At 46.5% G+C, this 16,590-nt stretch overlaps 1 protein-coding gene across 3 annotated transcripts in view; it reads left to right on the top strand.

Annotated features, from left to right (window-relative positions):
- The window catches only part of PMEPA1 (prostate transmembrane protein, androgen induced 1), a 52,454-nt gene extending 46,589 nt beyond the window's left edge, over positions 1-5,865 (top strand). For 2 of the 3 annotated variants that reach the window (XM_055722677.1, XM_055722675.1), the window contains one exon: positions 52-5,865. In XM_055722677.1, coding sequence (XP_055578652.1) covers positions 52-600 — 549 coding nt within the window. In that variant the 3' untranslated portion in view covers positions 601-5,865. The remainder of the gene's footprint in view (positions 1-51) is intronic. The other variant, XM_055722676.1, reaches the window with a different exon arrangement.
- The last annotated feature ends 10,725 nt before the right edge of the window (positions 5,866-16,590 follow it).

Below are 16,590 nucleotides of genomic sequence, written 5' to 3'. Positions count from 1 at the left end.
TGCGGTGGCTCGTGCTTCTTGCCCTTTTTCTCATTTTTCTTTCCCTTCCAGCAGCAAATCTACACCCCGAGACCCAGCGACCGCCTGGCAGTGCCATCCTTTCTGCAGAGGGACCGATTTAACAGATTCCAGCCAACCTACCCCTACATGCAGCACGAGATCGACCTGCCACCCACCATCTCGCTGTCGGATGGCGAGGAGCCCCCCCCATACCAGGGACCCTGCACGCTGCAGCTGCGAGACCCCGAGCAGCAAATGGAGCTCAACAGAGAATCGGTCCGGGCCCCCCCCAACAGAACCATCTTCGACAGTGACTTGATAGATAACTCCGTGTATGGGGGGCCGTGCCCCCCCAGCAGTAACTCTGGCATCAGTGCGACCTGCTATGGGAGCAATGGTAGGATGGAGGGACCACCGCCGACGTACAGCGAGGTGATAGGGCACTACCCTGGGTCGACATTTTACCAGCACCAGCAGAACAACAACGGGATGCCCTCTATCCTGGAGGGCAGCAGACTCCATCATTCACAAATCAATGGCCTTGAGAGCACAACCGCGTGGAACAAAGAGAAGGAGAAACAAAAAGGGCACCCCTTTTAAAAAAAAAAAAAAAAAAAGAAAAGAAAAAAAAGCAAGAAAGTAAATGAAACACTCTGCACTTCTGGGTAAAAGAAAAAGGAGAGAGAGAGAGTTGAGGAAGATGAGCAAAGAAAAAAAAAAGCCCTTCCCCATCTCTCCATGTATAAATATTTACTTGTTATGTCTGGTCTGAATGCACAAGCCTACCAAGCTTGCAAAAACATTTCTTTATTGAGCTGTGTCTAGACGTTTAAAAAGGAAAAAAAAAATCAACTGTAGTCCATTTTTTTTTTGTTTCTAGTTGAGCTGTGTGAATGCTTTTTTTTTGTTTGATTATTTCACTTATCTTTAAAGACAAAATATTTGCACAAAAAACATTTTGTTTAAAGATCTGCAATATAAATATATAAATATATATTAAAAATAAGAGAAAGTGTATGTGTAAGGAGCAGGAGTATTTTTGTATTAGAAGAGGCCTATTCAAAAAAAAAAAGTTGTTTTCTGAACTAGAAGAAAAATGGCAATTTTTTGAGTGCCAACTCAAAAAGCGTGTATTACATTGTAAAAAAACAAAAAACAAAAAAAATCAAAAGCAGGGGTTTAGAGTTATTTATATAAATGTTGAAATTTTGCACTATTTTTTAATATAAATATGTCAGTGCTTGTGTTGGTCAAAGCCTCTATCATGTCTACCATGAACCTGTTAAGGGATATATGTCGAAGTGAAGAACAAAGTAGCTGGAGGGGGTGGAAAAACGCTGAAGTGGAGATGCCAGCCTGGGGAGGAGCGGTGAGCGAGACTGCATCTTATGCAAATCCTTAATTTCCAGAGTCCCTGCGCGTGGCCGCTGACAGTCACGGCTTTATACATTCCCTACAAAGCAAGAGGAGTTGGTGTGTGTCTGTATGTCATCTGGTAGGATTATTGGAGTAAAAAGGTAAAATAAAAACTCCCTGCTTCTGAGAGTCAGTAATGGCTGAAGCAGACAAAAATTACTTGATTTTTTTTTTTTTTTTTACAACCTCTAACTTTTTGGAGGGGGGGTGGTGGGGATGAGAATAAACTTCTGTGTCTGAAGGAACAAAGTGTTTTTTGGTTTATTTCTTTCAATGTTCAACTGGAGGGCCCTATTTGGAGCTAAAACGGTGATTATGGAAGTTAATGGGAGTAAATGGTAATGTACCCACTGGCTGCCTTTCAGCGGGGGTTTAAATATCTCATGGAAAGTGTCGTGGTGGTGAAAGTAATTTTCATTTTGTATTAACCTCCCAAACCTCTATTTGGGATAAACGGGCACAGCCATGTCTCACAGCTCGCTGCCTCTGGCCAGCACTACTTTTTATTTTACTATCCTAGCTAAAGAGGCATCAGATACAGTAGATGGAAATTAATCTGCTCCTGTGATATATTAATTAAAGGCTAAAGAAATACGCTTAATGCTTTAGAAGCAACCCCCCTTTACCTCTTCTGAAGAGCCCTCATCCACAGCAGCACGGTCCCACCTGCCCTCCCGCCCGCCGGGTGTTGTGCGTCTTTTAATTTATCTTGGTTTTGGAAGCATTTTGTCTTACTATGCTATTGTTTACATTTTTATATTGTCTGGTAGGTGTTTTACCCTCATGGTGAATTTGTATGTGATGGAGTGAGAGAGTGAGAAACCGGAGAGCACGAGAGAGAGAAAGTAAAAGGGAAAAAACCTGTTCCCAGTCCCGTCTCCCGGCTGGGAGAGCATCTCTCCGAATGTTGGGAAGGGTCGGTAGGGGAACTACAGAGAGCGAAGATTTTACAAGGGGGTGTGATTTCATTTTCTGCAGGATGCTATCTAGTAGAGTGACATAAATGAAAGATATAAAGGCAATAACTATTATTTTTAAGCAACTTTTCTATTACTTGAAAAAAAAAAAAAACAAACCATGAGAACGGTTTTGAAGTTCTGACCATTTGAACAATATTTATATATATTTTAAAGAAGATGATGAATAGCTGAACTTGAAGTTTGATCATCATTTTTGCTTTTTTTTTATTTTTGCCTAGAAATAGTCGTGTACCTTCTCAATATTTCAAACTGCTTTTCCACAGCTCTTGAAATCTTCGTAGCTTTACAGTCATGTACCCTAAATTTTGAAGACCTAAAAAAAAAAAAAGAAAAAAAAAAGTGCAAAGGAATAAATAGTTTGTCACGAAAAGGAATAATAGTTTGTCACGAAAGGTACAAAACTGATGAGTTTATACGAGTTTTTAAAATGTATCTTTCCTTTATGTAACATGTCTATTTAGTGCCTTATTAAAGAAACAGTAACCCTCCCTTTTTAGGGAGGGGGAAACAAAATCATCCTTAGCGTCACAAGTAACCAGCGTCTGGTCTCTTGCTCCTTTGGACCTTGCATTCAATTTTCCAGTCCCTTCTGTCCCCGGAGCAGCTCGATGTGCCTGGCCAGGCAGGCTGCTCCCCCTGCCACCGCGCTCCCCCGGTCCCCAAGGGAACTTGAACACGTTTATGCACATTATCCTACCTGCAGAGGTAGGAAGCTGTGGTGGATATTATAAGTGAGGTACCAACCAAAAGAGAAACAAATATAATATCTACTGCCCTCTTGAGCCAAAATGCGTGAATAGTGTTGTTGGGGTTGGGGTGTTTGTTGTGGGTTTTTTGGGGGGTGGGGGGTGTTGTTCTGTGAGCTGAACTAGTTTGTTTGCAACAAAAAAACCCTGGTAACCTCATCAGGTTTTGGGTGGAATATGCATCACACATTTAAAGCCGAGCAGTGAATATGGAGGTGTCAGTGTCATGGGGACCAGAGGTTTGTTGATAACCGGATTGTCTTTGTCGTGTGGCATTGCCTGGCCACCAAACCCCACGGAGAGCTCCGGGAGGTGGGGGGGTCTGGAAAGGTGCAGAGGGATAGTGGGAGAGGATCTAAAAATGTAGTGCAATTAAACCCAGCTCTCATGTCCTCAATATTTCAACTGATTCTCTGGGTTTTTTTCCCTGTTTTTTTTTTCTCTCTCCCCAGCCCACTCCTAGTGAGAGCTTTTATTTCTCAAGCATCACCCCAAGCATCTGCAGTTGAGTGGTCAGTTGGTTGAGTTCCTGGGTCCAGTTTCATTTACCTCTTTCTCAAGTTTGGGGGATTTAATGAGTATGAAATGAGGTGGCTCATTGACACCAAATTTCTGTTGCAAAGGATGCCTTTCCGTCCCCGCCGTGCACAAACATGCCAGGCTGCCACCTTTCCCACTGCCGGTGCAGTGCCCTGGGGGGGGAGCCGGGGTCCCAGGCAGCGGGTGCAGCTCGAGTCCACCTCGATGGAGCCAAGTTGTCACCTTTTGTCTTTCTTCTGCCCATCCCTCTGTTTTGCAGTCCCAAGAACTGTGTATTTCGAGTGCAGATACCAGATCTGGGGCCCCGATCAACTCCAAGTTCTGAATGGGTGTTTAGAGATAACGGTGTGTTCTTTTTTATTATTGTTGTTGTTGTTGTTGCTGTTGTTATTATTATTATTATTACTATTTAATGTTACTTTTTGGCCTCGGGGTCCATTTCTTCCCAATCCCCATGTCCCCGTATTGCCAGCGAGGCAGAGGATTTGCGTTGCACACCCTTGCTGATGTCTCTCCTCGTTTCCTTCTGGCCTTCGTGCAGCTCTGGAGAGGGCTGGGCTGGAAGCTGGGCTGCGGTCCTGCTCTGTAGGAGTCTCTAGCATCTTGCAGCTGCCAGCAGGGACATTCAGGCCCCTTTAGAACAATTTATTTTTAAACAAATAGAGAAAAAACAAGGCATTGCTAATGCTTAGCAACCTCTTGTCCTAGCCTGCCTTTTTGCTCAAAAGTTTAAGTCATGTTAGCTTTAAAAGGGGTTGTTAATCTTAGTTTCTTGGCATACAGTACGGCAAACAGCATCCTTATAGTGCCCCCAGATATTAATGGCCTGGGCTGAGAATGTGGGTCAGGATGGTGAGGAGGGATGGGTTTCCTTTGGGGCTGACACTGGTAAAACTTGTGTTCCCTTCGCAACCCTCGATTTCACCGGTTTGAAGATTGAGCTTTACTAATCTAGTGTGTTATTTCCGCAAGTGTTACGAAATTCATTCTGTCTTAAGTGGGGGTATAAGGAAATCTCATTGCTTTCTGGAGAATCACCCTTTTTTATGTGTATTGAACTATAAAATTGCACTAAAACTGCTATATTAAAAACCAGAAAAATAAAAGCCCAACATTTTTACTAAGGATTGGGAAAAGACGGAATCCAGATGTGTAGCATTAATAATGCTAGGCGATAACAGAATGAATTTTTAATCTCTTCTGTCTCTGTATCGCTCAGAGATTTTCTATGTACAACACAAAGCTATAAAAAACAAAAAGTTTTCCAGAAACTGCGCTTCAAATTTTTGCTGTACTATAGAAGCTCATGAAGGACAACATTAAAGTCCTAATTTGCCTGCCTTATAGACACATTTCATTGTATTAATATTTTCTTAAAATTCCAGTTGCATTGCGTTGGCTTTGGAGTTTGTTATAGGCAGTCCTGTATCCTGAGTTCTGTTCAAGTTTAAACTTATGTAAACTATTGACAGCACATGCAATGCAGTACTTATCTATATTTTGCTGTTTTAGTATGAATATGTACTCTGATGCCAATTTACAAAAATCTGTTGTAAACGCTTATTGTGTAACAGTAACCGATAGTGGCAATTATATGTCATTCTAAAAGCTGCAATACTTATACAATAAATTTTACAATACTTTGGAAAATTTGCCTTCACCTTTTGCTTTGTTACCCAAAAAATCAAAGTTTGCCAACACAATGTAATTTCAAAAGCTCTTCCAATTATTTTTTTTTTAATATTGGAAAATTAATATTCTCAGTTTTTTATATTTGTGTGGGTTTCCCCCTTCCTTGTTAAGTAGCCTTCTGAATAACAGGCCAACCTCTATATTGACACGACATGTTTTTTCCCGTGAAGCTGTAGCTGGTTCCTGGTGTATTTGCATGCTCGGTCCGTGTGTGCATGTACGATTCTGTTTTCTTTTGAGTAGACCAGGTGTCGCAGCTTTAATCCCAGAAGAAGCATTCCTGGTTTGCACCAATATGTCCAACACTTGCGCTCCTGCCTTTCAGCCAAGAACATCACTGATGGTCAGAAGGTCTTAACTTGAATAACCATCAATCAACAAGAACTGCGTAGATTGACCCAAATCTAAGCACAGATAATTTGTGTGACTTTTTTTCTTTCTGAGACTGTGGTCAAATTGCAGTGATCACATTAAAATGATTGAAAACTTAACTGCTTGCAGGGGGTTTTCTTTTGGTGTTTCTAAAGGGTGTCCCATAGATTCACCCAGACCTTGGGTTCCCTCTTGGGACTAAGGAGTGTGCAGTAATTAATCCCGGGCTTTGCTTGAAGCTGTTGGCTCTGCCTAAGCCCTTGGTCTCCCCAGCCTCCTCCCCGCCTCTCTGGCTGATCGCAAACCTCTGTTTAAGGTGGCAGCATTTTTGAAAGTGGCCCCTGGCTTTTACAAGTAGCCCCTCCCGTTGATTTGGGTGGGCAAGTGGTGGACACTTGGCTTCAATTTGGGGGCACCGTGAGCACCCGGAGGTCCTCTGGACTTTGGTGGGACGTCTGGATGCTCTGCCTGGCCAGTTACTTAGAACACAACCCCAAGCTGATGGCCAGTTGGGAAAACATCACTAGTAATAACTGAAAACAGCTTAATTGCAGCCCAGGAAGGGCAACGCCAAATCCAGCTCTCTGGTTGTGGCTCTGGAGCTGTGCCACTCACCTCCCAGTTGCAGTTTGTTTTGTGGGATGCCTGGTGGCCTCTGTGCATTGCTGCTGGAAAGACAACCAGGGCAATACAGTACTGGAAAGAAGCTGCCCTGGGTTGGAACACTGATGTTTCCCCATGGTAAGCAATCGGCTGCTTTTAATGCCATGCCATTGCCTGACTCGTCGGTGGGGCTCTCCTGGCTTCAGGGAATGCTCACCAGTAACTGACCACAGGATCTGGTGGGGCAAATACCCAACACAGTTGTTTGGAGCTCTTCTACCTTTAGACCCAGATTAGCCAACATACCTGGTACCAGCAGCTGTACCATGGCTGGGGGTGTTTGGCAGGGGACTGTCCCCACCTGCGCTCAGGGCCCTGGCAAGCGGTGGGGCTTCAAGCCTGGTACCATCCCCACGTCCCGAGGGAGCCAGGGGTTCCCGAAGAGCTGAGGTCCTGCTTGGAGGAAGAGCGCATTGCCATGCAGGTGAGGTTCATGAGCAGCATGATGGGTTGTCACTCTCATTGCCACTTTACACCCTGGGACAGCGGCCCCAGCAGTCAGCTCAGGGTGACTCGGTGAGTGATGATCTGGAGGTGCGAGTGGGCTTCTTGAGGCATCACAGAGCGCTTAGGCTGGTGTATTGGAAGCACTGGAGAGAGTGCTGTACGCAGAACTGCTCCGTGCTGCCAGCATTCCGTGCCTTCCAGTCCACTTACAAACCAGCAGCCGTTAGCCAGGAGCCTTTACTCCTTAAATTGTGTTTTAGATGAGCAGAACCCTGCTCGCTCCATTGTAGCGACTAAGCAACTTCTACATGAGTGTTTGGAGCTGACTTTTTAACCTCCTGGTCATCAAGGGTGATGCTTTGTCCCAAAGCCAGGCTCTCCAGGGCTGGATTTGTTTCCTCGTGGGATGGTACCTTAGCTCCAGCAGACTTGCGACGAGGGCAGCAGCAGCTCTGGCGGGGGCTATGCTACAGGATAGCTTTTAGGAAGCAGAAGCTGTGTTTCAGCCTGAGTGCATGGATCAAAACAAGCAACTCCCCCTGCTACATGTGTTCAAGCAGGTAATGAAGACGTGGGTTTTGCCTTCATTGCAATTTTCCTTAGCGCTGCTCCTGCCTCAGCTGCCACACATGTGCGAGCATGGCCAGGATTAACCCTCGGTACAGTGGGAGCTCCGCAGGAGCTGACAGCGCTCATGGAAACCGAGGCCCCCATCCTGAACAGACACAGATGTCTCATTTCATGCACTGTGAATAACACGGATAAAAATTCCAATGGCTTCCTTGGTATATAACAGTGAGCATGGGAGTTTCGTGGGATCAGGGCCGTCAGGACGAAGCAAGGTGAAAGCCCCCATCGCAGGGGTGGATTTGCTGTGCCAGCGCAGCGCTGCAGCTGACCGAGGTGATGCTGCGTCTGCGAGGGGCAGCACGGCCCCGCTGCCCAAGGAGCTTGGTGACTGTGGCGGGATGCTGAAGGTCCCAGCGTTGGCTCGAGTGGCTCCAAACCACTTTTCTGCCCCACATGGAAAGAAACACTGAAATACTACATTCCTGAGAGGGGTCAATGCCCCTGCCCCAACCTCAGGATCACAAGTGTCCCAGTGGGAAACATCCACCTTGCTCCGAGCGCGGTGAGGCAGGGGAAAGGGCAGGCTTTGGTTTGAATCACTGTTTCGAAATGACATTTTTCATCTTCAGATTCATGGCTGAAACCAACATCTTCCCACAGAAAATGGGAACTCAGCTGAAACCACATTTTCCAAAGGGGAATTTTTTTTAAATGGAAAAAAAATAAGCCAAGTTCAACCAGTGCAGTGCGTGGGAATGGGCAAAGAAATATTGTTACTAAGTTACCTTTCCGCAGCTAATGAGGCGATGTGGGGACACCGAAGCAGGGCTGATTGGCAAACGCACATTTTTAACCCTTTTTCTTTTATTTTTCTTTCTCTCTCTCTTTTTCTTTTTTTTTTTGGGGGGGGGGGTTGGGTTTTGTGTGTGTGTGTGTGTGTGTGTGTGTGTGTGTGACTTTTGGAAACCACAAGTGGCAAAGCCTTTGATTTTAAACAGATTTCTGTGCTGCAAATTGAATAGGACTTAAGAAATCAGATTCAGCTCTCCCCTGCGCTTCCAGCATGGAAACCCTTTTTGCAGTGCTGCTGGCCCTCCCTGGCTGCACTCGCTGGAAGGTGCAAATTCAAACTTCAAAGTGTCTGAACTTCACAGCAGCTTTTTTTTTTTTCCTTCGCTTTTTGTCTCCATATTTTATCTGTTTGTCCTAACCCAAACTCTTCCCCTCTGTCTCTCCGCCATCACCCTCCTTGGGAGCCGCACTAAACCCCACTCCAGCTCCCCCAGCAGATGATTCATTTCTCGTGTGCTCCGGGCAGCAGCTTGTGCCTGGTTTGCACCTGGAGGGCACGAATGAACCCCCCAGGGCTTGTTCATCTCCAGTGCCGGTGCCCTGGGATGGTCCCTGCCAGTGATTCCTCCCAGCAGAGATGGAGGAGGTGGTTTGGGGTGCTCTCAGGTGGGGAAGGTGTGAAACCCAGAGTCAGCCTCTTGCTTTTTAACCTGCTCTGGCTGCTTTTCCCTTGGGTTGGTTTATCGGAGGTTGTTTTTCTCCGTGGTGCTGCCCTGAAGCCCCTGCGCAGGCTGAGACCTGCCTCACCATGGAGGGTGGGGAAGCCCTGGCCAGGGACAGAAACCCCCAAGTAAGGTGACTGGGACCACAAATTCTCCCTCATGGCGAGTGTCACAGTGATGGGTTATACTGAGATTTATTAAGAAAATAACGTGCTCTCACAGGAATCCTTGCAGTCAACTATCCTGACTGTAATGGGAATTTACTCCAAACACTTGCTGCTATCCTTTTCTTTTTTCCCTCTAAAAAAGAGTCTAGAAATTTCCACAGCTTTGGCATGAAACAGGACTGTGTAATGGCGTTAGGAGCAAAAGCAAAAGACTGGGCAGGAGAAAAGAGGAAATAATTCCTGCCTTGTCCTCCTAAACATGATCAGGCTGGAAAAGCACTGCTCAAGGTTCACTTCATTTAAGGTCTGATGGGGTCAAAACTGCTTCCCCCTCCTTTGCCCTTCTCAGAAGCCCTGCAGAGAGCCCACCCCTCTCCTTGGAACCCAGCACAAGGAAGACCCAGGGGCTTTGCTTGGTGGGTGGGCAGGCAGGGCAGCTGGCCCAGCTGGGGGGCTTCGACCCAGGTGGGCACAATCCTGCCATGGCTCAGGGGGCAAATTTAAGCAGCTCCAGGGAGGGCGGTGGCTGGCTGGGGGTTGTTCCTGCTCTTTTGCTGAGGTAGGAGCTAAAGGAGGTTTTGAAGAGGGTGTTTCCTGACTGCTTTTTGCAGCTCTGCAAGGTGGGACTGAGTTTTGGTTCTGTGATGCCCCAGGTTTCTGAAGCAGCCTGGGTAGTGAGAAGGAAAGACAAATCCTCTGAAAAAGCAGCTGCTTCAGTGCTTATTCTTTTTAAGTTGAGATTTAGGGCACCCAAAACTGGGCTTTGGGGTGTTCTGGAGCCATGTGTTTGCAGGAGCTGTGGGTGTGCTGTTTCTTCCCATGTGGCTGAAAGTGTGTTGGTTGCTGCAGCTCTGGGGCCTCCTCCCTGGCTGCCCTCCCCGGGGGGAGCATGACCTGCTGTTCCCCATGTGTGAGCGGGGCTTGCTGTGTGCTGGAGAGCATCCCTTGGCTGCAGGGTGGTGGCTGTGCCGCTCCCCAGCTTCCTCCCTGGCTCTGCATATGGAGAGCCTCTTGTCAGGGAAGATTAAAAGGTTCATAAATGAAATTCAGAGCTCTGGCTGACCAGACTGATGGCTCTGGACGAGGCAGTGGACAGGTGATGTGAAGCAGTCTACAGAGTGTATTTGGAGCAGGTTTTGCAATGCAGAAATGTGGGAGAGAGCTGACTGCTGGTCAGGAGTCATTAGTTGTCAGCTCTTGGTGGGTGTTCATTCCCTCCTTGCACAGTCCTGACTCAGTTCAAATGCACACAGTTGCCTTGAGATTGATTGTTAGCAACAGCAATAAATCACAATCACAGCAGCCAGTGGCGAGTTTTGGATGCCAGTCAAAATGCATCTCCTTGGATTTATCTCTTGCAAAGGCAGGGAACCTGGACACGGAACAATTAGATCAGTGTGGCTCTGTGAAGTTGCATTTGATTAAGAGAGTAACTGAAGTACAAAGCCTAATAAGCAGCCTGGTTTTAAAAAGAGAGGCTGGAGACCGAAGTATAAAGCACGTCCACCGCATTGCTCACTGAGCAGCATGCTGCACCCAGGCAGGTGGCTTTGCACCAGGCTCCCACCTGCTCCTGGCTGCTGTGACTATTATCAAGGCACAAATTGGAGATTTAAAAGTGGGGGTTGCTGCACTGGAAGCTTGTCATAGATGTTGTATCTTGTTTCCCAATGCCATGGAAGCTGTGGGGTTACTTCAGAACACCTCTAAAATGGATGTACCTGACCCGGGGAGTGGCATGGCTGTGCCATCCTGGGGACCGCAGCAGCTCTGCTGAGTCACTCAGCAGGATGTGACAGTGGCTTTAAGTCCCAGGCAGTTGCTGTAGTGTCACAGGTGGGTTTTCCCAGTTTGCCATGCTGTGTCCCCTTTGTGTTACCAGCAGAGGATGGGCTGTGGCCACAGCTTCTGCTCCAGTATTGTAGCGTTAATATCTTCAGTACCAAGTGCAGGCAGATACCTTTTTGCAAGAGGTGTTTACAGCGGTTTAGTACTTGGGGCCATTAAGATAAGAATTGCTCCAAAATGCTTTAGCAGCTTTAAAATAGTCACACAAGACCAACCTCTTTGGGGTGCTTTGTGGTGTTTTGAGGAGAGTCTGTGTAGGTCTGGGGTAGTCAGTAGAGCTGGTGTGAGTGCAAGGGGGCAGCTGGGCTGAGTTTTGACTCGGGGTGAGTGCGCTGGTGTCTTTATCAGGGAAGATGATGAGCTGTAAGCGTGTGTTCACTCCAGACACAGTGCACGCAGCCAGACTTCTCCCCCTTGAATCTCAACCCAATGCTCTACAAGGTTCAGGTGAACAGAATCAGGTTAAAAAGTAAATGATGCATGACACTGATGGGCCCCACTGCTTTCTTTTTCCCATCTCTGTTGTCCTCTTGTGAGAGCTGCTGTTGCTCTCTGCTTTGCTGAGCAGGTCTGTCGATTTTCCTGTTCTAAGGAAGAAAGCTTGAGGTTCCCCAAGAGCCTGGCCCTAGTGCCCTGCCTCCCTGCTCCCAGGGCAGCCCTCGCATGGGCATGGAGGAGATGGAGCTAAATATAAGCTGGGGAGGGGAAAAAAAGGGGAGTGGAGGAGGGTGAGCAGGAGGATCTGTTTATTTTCCCTCTGATCTCTGAGCCCTGTTATGTTTTATTGCTTTGCAAACAGGAGGTCTGGAAAGCTTCCTTTCCTCCTGTGCCAGTGCAAGGTCAGCTGAGTGCATAATTCCTGCACTTGAAGGGAAAAAAAACCCAACCAAAAGCTAAATATGACTAGATTTATAGTAATGTTGTAAGAGTGGCATGAAACTGAAACTCTATTTACCCTCTCCAGGCCAGATTTTACTGTAAATGCCCAAATAAACTATTTATATAAACAATTTCTGCAAATTTGCACAGTGCTTGGATGTGCTTACACCCTGCTGCTGAGACCTTAGATCCGATGAGTAACCTGTGGCGGAAGAGCAACTTTTATTGCAGAAAACCCCTACGGAAGGAGATGCAGGCAGGTGCTTTACGTGCAGCAGGTCTCAAGGAAGGCGAGTCACCTTCACACACTTGCTATTTATGTACGCATAAGGATGTGGTCGCTGTTGCCTATAGCCTGGCGATGCTTCAAAGGAAACCCTTCCATTGTGGGGTGCGTGGCGTTTGAGTAGCTGTGTCAGAACAAAGGGACACTATCAAGGAATATACCCAAGATACCTTGTGGTGTAGAAAAGCACATTATGAAGCAAAAAGCAAAGCCATAAAGAAGCAACTTTAAAAAAAATTGCTCAAGTTCGCTCAGCTCTTCTGATTTGGTGAGGTTTCTGCCCTGAATCGAGGTCTTCTCAGACTGAGTCATGAGCAAATGTAACTAGTTGTGAGTAATTGCTGGAGCCAAATGTGAGTTTGGAAAACAGGCTTTGTCTTTTCTCTTAAAATCTTGGTTTATAGGAAAAGGCATCGGGTTTGCTTTGCTGCTTGAGCTTCCAGTGCCATGTGTGGGTAAAAGCACAGCCATGAGTCACTGCTTCTGTGTGTGCTGCCTGTGCACAGGGGTTCTGACACTGCAGCGAATTATGCCCATCGCTCGCTCTGTCTTGGCCTTCAGCTTCTGGCCTGACTTTAGGACTTGGGCAAACAGCAGAAATGTCATCCAGCACAGATACATGTTGCTTGTAAAGAAATTCCGCATTATCAGTCCTACACAGAAATAAACTCCAAATCCTCAGGGACCGCATCACGTCATCGCCTATCCCCATGTCCTATCTGTGTGCACTGTCTTTCTCTCTGCTTCTGGGTTCCCGTTAACCCAGAACTTTCTCAGGGCTTGAGGAACAAGGTTCAGCTGCAGAATGAGCCCAGTCTCCCAGCAGCAAACTGACGGGCAGCACTTCCCACCACTGCGACCCCTGCTCTGCCTTTCCTGAATACTCCTGTTTCTTCTCCAGATTTGGCTGAGCTACAGGGTGGCAGTATAAGACTTCAGTGGAATCAAAATTGCATTTTAATTGTAAACATTTGTCCAGAAATTAATGTTTCTGAACTAATGTTTCTCTCCAACCAATGTGTTCAGAAACAAATGGCTCTCACTAATTGATTTTTCCCTGTATAACGGGAGATGTACATGTAGAAAATCAACCATGTGTAATTGAAAAGCCCCCTCTTTCAGCAAGTATCCACACAATCACTCAGCCAATGCATTTGCTTGTCCTCCGGCAGTTATCACCTAGAAGTTGCGTGGCTGTCTGGAGGGGGTTAATTTTTCTAATTTTTTTGTTTGTTTCTTGAGCCAAATGTTGAAAAATTGTTACGAACAGGCTTCCATGTCTAGTAAGCTTGGTTATAGTCCCAAGTAAGTGTACCTATATGGGGAATCTTATTGATGGCTTCCTCCTTTGGTTGGAAAGGTAGATTTGATATCTTCAAGCCTCTGAGATCTGTAATTCCACCATTTGTCCCATTATGTAAAACAATTTTGAGCAACATCCAAGAACCTTTTAGCAACTGACCAGTGACTCCTCCACAGTGAAGGTACTTGGCTCCAAAGCCCTTGTCTCTGCAGTGCCAAACCAACTGCCTCAAAACCCCCAAACCCTAACTGGCAGCCTGAGTGGGTGGGAGCAGAGTACAAAAATAAGTGTAAAATGAGTTGTAAAACGGAAAAGCTGTGATTCATTGTTTTCCATACAAGGCAGGTAAGATCTTGCCCTGCTGCAAACCATGTCTCAAAGGTGACAACAGATTTCAGTTGCTTTAGGAGGGTAAAAGCAAGTCCTCACCCAGCTGGTGCGTAGATCAGTGTGTTAAAGGAGAGCTGCAGGGTCAGTGGCCAGCCCAGGAGCATCCCTCACTTTTGCTTTTTTGGGTGCCTTAGCCCAGCAGTGGGCTCTCCTGCCAGTGGAGGGTGGTTTCCTCTAGGACATGTAGGAAAATGGTCAAAATGCAACAGCCGTGCTTCATTTTGAGTCTGTAGCTGCTGAGTGGAAGGCAGGAAATCCTGACTGGGGAGGGAACCGAACCAAAAGAAGAAAATTGGCTTTGACACGTCCCTGCAGGAGGGGGAGCAGCAGCTCCTGGGGAGCTGAGTGGGTGGCTTGGCCCTTCCAAAGGGCCTTGAGGCAAAAAAGACCCCACCAGGCTGGCACCTGGCCAGTGCAATTTGGAAAGCAGGGTTTGCATGTAGGGAAGCCAGCTCTTTACATGAGCTGTTTACATTTCTTGTGTGATGGAAAGGGTTACAAGATGTTTGGGGCTTTCTGTGAAAGGTGCTGTGAAATCCAGGAATTAAGAGGCTGCTGAAAGCATACTTAGATGGGACGGAGCACTAGATGACATGGTTATATTCAGTGGCTGCTTGAGGGCCAAATTCTACCTGTATGACATTTGTGAGTGGCCATGAGATGACAGGGCTTGGCTTGCACCAGGAGTGACTACACACACACACAGGTTTTTGGCCCCTTTGAAAGCTGGGGATTACATGGAGCAACTTCCCAGCCATTGACTGATCACTGAGGTCTGAGTCTTGGAAATGCTGAAATTCAGGAGTGTGGAGGAAAGTGAGACCACAGCCAGGGGCAGCTCAGGGCAAGTGTCCCAGCTACCTGGTGGCCGCAGGGAGGGTTTGCAAACTGGGCTGTACACCATGTTTACAACTGTCCCAGGCTGTGCATGGGATGGATATAGCTCTTGCAAGTGTGTGGCAACATCCTATCATGTCCGTGATGGTACTAGTCAACGTTGCTTCATACAACTTTCTCACTACACACCTTCAATAACAGCCCATGATGGGTCCTAGCAGTCATTTAGTATTTTACAGCAGTTTCCCTCTGTTGCTTTGACCTCTCTTACTATCAGCCTGAACAGACAAAAGTAATCAAGGTTTGTTCAAAAGTAATTTTGTGTTAGAGCTTCTCTTGAGAAGCAGATAATCCGTGCTGGGGTTTTTTTTTTGCTTGTTAATAAAGCTGCATAACAAAGGATTTCATCATTCCAACAATACTGAATGTAATGTGCTTGCAATAATTAATGCCACTACTAATGGCAGATTGGAATTTTGCCTTAATTATATCATTAAGATACATTTCATGCATTTAATTGTTTTTGTAAAATGACAGCTAAGCTCTCCTGCCTCACATTTCCCATTTCCTGATTCAATTACTCCACATGCAAGGGCAACCTGCTAGCAATGGCCTTTCACAGCTTTTGCTTTCCAGGGGAAATCAAGTGGGTTTTGGTTAGATATGCCAATACATTTCAGGTTAGCAAAGCTTTTCTGTGCTGTTTGTCAATGTTAGTGGTGAACAGATGCACTGAACTCTCCCCTCCTCCTTGCTGGCCTGGATTTCATGAAAATAGGAGAAAAAAACCACATGTCAAGACAGGCCTGGGAAGAACAAGAAGGTTAAAAATCAATCTGCAAGCCTTATCGCATGCCCTGCTGCAGCGGTGGGAGGTTACATTTGGGTAAAACATGCCATGTCTGGCTAAAGGCAGGAATCTTGGGATCAGGGACACCAGCCTCAGAGGGGATGATGTGTTGATCTAGGGATTCACTAGCAAAAGTTCCTAGGTGTTGATCACTTGAAATCCAGCTGCTGGAGCTGAAGAAGAGCTGGAAGCTCCAAGCAGGTCCATCCCCTGTCACAGGGAACAGACAGAGCTCATCTATGAGAAACAGGATAGGATTTCCTGGGTGTCCCCAACTTTGAAGCTGATATAACTTCACAAGGTAGTGTGACCACACAGGATGTCATGTTCTGTCACATTTTTGCAGGAAGACCTGGGAGATCTGCTCCTTTCCTAGCTTGTTTTTATGTGGCAGTGCCAATTTGTTAGGCATGATGGTGCTAACCTGTGGGATGTCACCGATGGGAGATGGAGATGCAGCTCTGGGCCTTCTAGTGGGGTGGCACCAGCCAGGAGGCTCGGGCTTCCCTCCTGGGCATGTGCCAAGTTTCCTGCTTGAGTTCTGAAATTGTCAGCTTGTGTCTTTGCAAGGCCAGAGCGAGTCACCCACAGCAAGCCCAGTTTTCTGGCAAGGCATCTAGGAGGCATGTGAATCAGTGTGGTCCATTGTGGTCCAAACCAGGACCTAGAGCCCTTGGCAATGGTGACGTATGTGGATTTGTTTTGGATGAGTAAATACAGTTTTCACTGGACAGGAATTTTTAGTTATGTTTGCAATTCCCAGCTGCTCAGAGGGATGGGAGTGGTGTGTACTCTCTACTTTGTGCTTTTTCTGACTGCAGGTCCCTCCCAAATCTGTAATCATTGTTATATGACTACACAAAGGCAAAATTCAGGATGAGGATGGTTAGGAAACGGGCATCTCTGCCTGAAATGATAGCTACAGGAAATGTTAAGTTGCTTTGGGGGTAGATAGCTTTTTGCTTGTCTTTAGCATCACTGCTGGATTTTGGACCATCTGAGAATAGTCAGAACTGCTCCAATGGCCATCCAGATTGCTGCTGCTGTTTGCATTGCAAAGCCAGAAACCCAGGGTGTTATGTGTGCTCTG

This window comes from Falco cherrug, chromosome 10 (assembly GCF_023634085.1).
Source record: "Falco cherrug isolate bFalChe1 chromosome 10, bFalChe1.pri, whole genome shotgun sequence".
Taxonomy (NCBI): Eukaryota; Metazoa; Chordata; class Aves; order Falconiformes; family Falconidae; genus Falco; species Falco cherrug.
The sequence above is the reverse complement of the archived record's forward strand: the minus strand, read 5'-3'. Positions and strand labels throughout refer to the sequence as shown.